Source organism: Anoplopoma fimbria, chromosome 10 (genome assembly GCF_027596085.1).
Source record: "Anoplopoma fimbria isolate UVic2021 breed Golden Eagle Sablefish chromosome 10, Afim_UVic_2022, whole genome shotgun sequence".
Lineage (NCBI taxonomy): Eukaryota > Metazoa > Chordata > Actinopteri > Perciformes > Anoplopomatidae > Anoplopoma > Anoplopoma fimbria.
Genome location: NC_072458.1, coordinates 1552645 through 1557500, shown reverse-complemented (window position 1 = coordinate 1557500; position 4856 = coordinate 1552645). Strand labels below are relative to the sequence as shown.

The following is a 4856-nucleotide window of genomic DNA, read 5'->3' as shown; positions in this document are numbered from 1 at the left end:
TGGTTTACAAAGAGTGCAGATGCCAAGAAAGTGTGTTAAGACTTGCAGGCGTAATGTAAACAAACAAACAAACTAACAAAATGGCCCGTCCTATGTTGTAAAACCACGTGTTTCTAGAGAGTTGATAGTGAGTCACTGTAGTGTTTTACATAGTCAAAATTGGTGAATTGAAATGGCATATGTTGACCCCCTATCCTAAGCCCCTCACTAAGATCTGGTGCTACAAATTACCTACAGAAGTCACTTACTTAAACTAAGTTCACCAGTTTGTAATCTAAGTTTCACATGATCTGTCACATGATCTCAATAGATACAAACCTGGTATTAAAGGCCTCATATGCATGCATCCAACATTTTTTTTTTTTTTTATTTTACTTCACCATTTTTGACTATTTTGTGTAGTTCCATTAAATAAATTCCAAATACAAATGTATTTAAATTCCAGGTTGAAATGCAACAAGAATAGCAAAAACTCCAATGGGGGTATAGCTGCCCCAAAGCCTTGTCAATAATCCATTAATGTACATTTTGATAGTTTGTTTATTGGTTTAAATCCAAAGTGGTGAGGAAAAAGGACAACAACTCGTACACCCTCCTCGTGCTGTAGCGGTTAGCAGTTAGCTTGAATTCAGTGAGCGACGCAAACCCCAGATCCGGGTTCGATTCTGGAGGACTTCCCCGACTCCCTGCGGGATCAACAAACTATTCAAATTTTGCTGAGGCTTGTTCTTGCCCTGCTGTTAGTTAGTTTATGCCTTTTTTTTTTAAATAACTGATGGCTGTAAATTTAGATTGTATGGACCCAGTAGTAGAGTTGAAATGGAGCCTGCTATTTCTTTGGAGCATGTAGCTAGACATTACACATGGCACCTTTTATTATCATATCAATAGCATACAGTACTGAACATGTTGGACGTTGGCATTTCACTATTAAAAGTTGTATCTGCATTAGCTAGATCGTATGCTTTGTGCGTGTACATATTGAGTTCATAAAAGGAGTTGGTCTGCTATAAAATGTTAAAGTTTTTGTTTGCTTGTTAAACCAACGGAAGAGAGTGATTTTTCTGGCCTCTTGGATGTCTCCCTTTTACACTGCTCTGACACATTCTGCTGTGCTCTATTGATAATATACTGCATATAGACACAGACTGGAGCAGAGAGATGACATAATCAGGTTTTATTTTTTCACACTTCTGTATCTCTGGAAACTTCTTGGAATTTATAGAGCATGTGTGTTTTTATGAAGAGAGAGAGAGAGAGAGTAAATATCTGGAAGGCCATGTTGGATACTGTTCTCCCACAAAATAAGATTTAGAAAAACGATTGGTTTTTATAACTCCAAAATTCAAAACATCCTGTCCCGCTGACAGGACTTTGGACTGGATTTTCTTCGCTTGCCTGGTTGTGAAGCAACCTTAAGCTCTCTTTAAGCTAAGTCATGATGAGGCTTGTCTTACCTGGCCTTAGAAGGAAGTCTTAGTGTGAGGCAGACCATGTTAGGATCAGGACGCATCAGTCGGCTCTTGATACTGTAGGATAAGTTGACTTGGCATTCTAATCATAATTATCGTCATTTGCCAAGTGTATAACGCAAAAAGTTCTCTTTACGGTGCACTGCATTTACCTTTAATTTTTTCTCGGCACTTTTCCTCTATAATGAAGACGATTGTCTTAATCTCTCTTTCTCCTGCTTCTCTCTGTCTGTCTTTCTCTCTATCTTAGGGGTTATAACATTGGCGTGCGTCTGATCGAGGATTTCTTGGCGCGCTCCAGCATCGGCAGGTGTCAGGATTTCCGAGAAACAGCTGATGTCATCGCTAAGGTAATTGGACTTTTCCAGGCCAATCAGAGCGTGACCGTGGACTTCTCCCAAAGATGGATGGAGGGAGGGAGAAAGGGGAAGGAGGGATGACTGAAAAAGAAAGATTAGAGAGAGAGAGAGAGAGAGTGATGTTGATGAAGCCGCTTAAAAATCGAGGGGGGAAAGAAGAATGTTGGGAGGGTTTGGGGAAAATTAATGATTGGGAAATCAGAAAAACTTAAAGTCCATGTCTGCATTCTTCAAAATTTGAGACCAATATTGCATTCCTCTTTACCTTGCCTGATTGTAAACCTGATATTCAGAAGGCAAGGATTCACTTGAATTTTGTATGAAACGTAATTTCATCCCTCAGAAAGGTGACACCCTCTCTCTGCCTCACTGTCCAGGTACTCTTAGTTAAGCAACATCAGTAGTGTGTTGTCATTTACTGAGGCACCCGGCTGATCATGCTGCTGTAGTGATATGATGTACTTCAGTCTTCCTCTCTGTATTCATCGCGATCCTGTGGGGTTCTAACACATCGTTGTATTGTCTCGCATTAGTCAGACTCCCTTCACGACTGATAGACAGAAAGGCGCAGGCAGACAATGAAGGCTGCTCTCAGGCCTGTGATCAGCTCCCCAGCTGGTTTCAAGGTGTAACTGCTGCCTGCTAGGGGAGTTATTTCAAAGATGTCTCCTCATACCAGCGCAGTGAACTGTCTCTTTGTCATGAAGAGAAGTGTCATGTCGTAGAGGACAGCAGTTTAGAGGGTGCAGTGATAACCTAATCTGAGGGTATCATGTGACCTCTTGCTTAACTTTAAACCACCTCAGTCATTCACCAGTGAAATGTATATGGAGGTCTGTTGTTTGTTCAAACACAGATTTTTCAAGGCCATGTTTTCTTCAGAAGGGAAAAGGTAATCACACCACTTAAGTTATGGTGCTATTACTACTAATAATAATAATAAAAAAATGATTATGGTAAAGCTGCTTCGCTCCACAGTCAGACCATTTTATATATATATATAAAAAAAGAAAAACTGCCCAACGCCAGGCAATATTCTTTTATTGCTGTAGCTGCAATTTAATTTGCTTGAGCGAACGTTGATTTGTGCATGCGTGAGAATGCTGACACATCACAGGGAAAAAGTGCTGCAGAAGAAAAGAAGCAACAGAGAGCTGTTATCAGATATCAGGTGTGTGTGAAGAGGAATATCCGCTAAATGAATGTGCAATCAAACATTACTGTTTTCAATCGAGTAATCCTGCGCTGTTCTCTTTTTTCTTTTTTCTTTTTATCCACTCCACTCACTGTGTTGTGTTTTTTTGTTTGTTAGGTTGCATTTAAGATGTACCTGGGAATCACCCCCAGTGTGACCAACTGGAGCCCAGCGGGAGATGAGTTCTCCCTCATCCTTGAGAACAACCCCTTGGTAGACTTTGTGGAGCTGCCGGATAACCACAGCACGCTGGTCTACTCCAACCTGCTGTGTGGGGTCCTCCGAGGAGCCCTGGAGATGGTAAGGTCCACTCACTGTACATTTTACACTAAATGTAAATTCATGGTGATCGTAGAATAGAGTTTGCCCATTTATTTACTGTGCATGTACTACATTTCACAAAGAGGAAAAAAAAGTTTGTGCATATAAAACTAAGTGATTCTGTACATGATTTAGGTCCAGATGGCCGTGGATGTGAGATTTGCTCAGGACACTCTGAGAGGGGACAATGTGACAGAAATACGCATGAAGTTCATCAAGAGGATCGAAGAAAATCTCCCAGCAGGAGACGAGTGACGGAAACAAAAAAAGATCCTTCCCTGGACATCCTGTCTGATTTATGGAGGACTGAGTCGCGTGAGGAACACCGTCAGAGGGTGAATGAACTCAGAATCGAAACATCAAGATGAGAGGAAATATTTCAGTCAACAACTCCTTGACTCTGATCTGTGCTCCAGTTTGAGGGGAAACGTTTAGGTGTGTGCTTAAATGAAATGCCTCTGACCATTTATTTCACACCAGCCCTCATTGAAAGTCACTTTTTCTTCATTAACTGTTAAAATATCTGTCCTGTTTCTTAAAAGAATTATGTCTTTCATTTAGCCATGTAGAGACTGTATTTTTTTCTTTTTGGTGCAAGACAGAGAAGCCATGCATCATAATGATTTCATGTATGTCTTGTTTGTTTTCATTTTTTTTTTAAGAAATCACTCTTTATTTCTGCCAATTATATGGCATGTTAATTTATGTATGTAGATATGTCAAATAAAAGCGACATATTTAATATGATGCTTTTCTCATGCGTCTGTGATAGTCGAGGGACTTTAAAACACGCTTGTTGTGCAACCTGGAGCAATTTCAACTAGTCGCACGGATCCAACAGACACACACACACACACACACACACACACACACACACACACACACACACACACACACACAGTGTCCTCTGTACCACCTTGTCAGTTCTTTTTCAGTGTGATTTGGTAGCGTTATTCCTTTAGAAGACTGCAGCCGCTCTGCAGAGGCAAACAATAACAGATCTAATGTTTCTCTTACGTTTTTTCAGGGTACATGGAATAATCTGTGTGTGTCTGTGCGTGTGCGTGTGTGTGTGTGTGTGTGTGTGTGTGTGTGTGTGTGTGTGTGTGTGTGTGTGTGTGTGTGTGTGTGTGACTTGGTTGTGGTTGTCACACCTGTGAATGGCTTTACGTCACTCTAAAGTAATGAACAGAACTGCTCGTTCAGACCGACTGCACACCTCGTCAATAACTGAAAACACAGGTGGCCATTCACACACACACACACACACATGCACACACACACACACACACATACAGTTTACGTTCACAAATCATTCCTAGTCTTGCTTTATAAGCATATATCTGATCCGGATACTGAGAGAACATTGGCCATGTTTTTCTGATTCGTTGTCTTTTTTTTGTTGTGCAACAGAAGAACAACATTAGTACCAAAAACATACAAGTCTGCTGAAAGCAGTTCACATAGAGGATGAGATTGTCAGATATGGATTTCCTTTTGGAGAAACCT

The 4856-nt window shown here is 40.7% G+C and overlaps 1 protein-coding gene across 1 annotated transcript in view; it reads left to right on the top strand.

Annotated features, from left to right (window-relative positions):
- trappc3 (trafficking protein particle complex subunit 3) overlaps positions 1-4082 on the top strand; it is a 5695-nt gene extending 1613 nt beyond the window's left edge. The window contains exons 3-5 of the mRNA XM_054606126.1: positions 1723-1822; positions 3144-3326; positions 3483-4082. Of these exons, the coding sequence (XP_054462101.1) occupies positions 1723-1822; positions 3144-3326; positions 3483-3602 (403 nt within the window). The 3' untranslated portion in view covers positions 3603-4082. The remainder of the gene's footprint in view (positions 1-1722; positions 1823-3143; positions 3327-3482) is intronic.
- Positions 4083-4856: the final 774 nt, after the last annotated feature.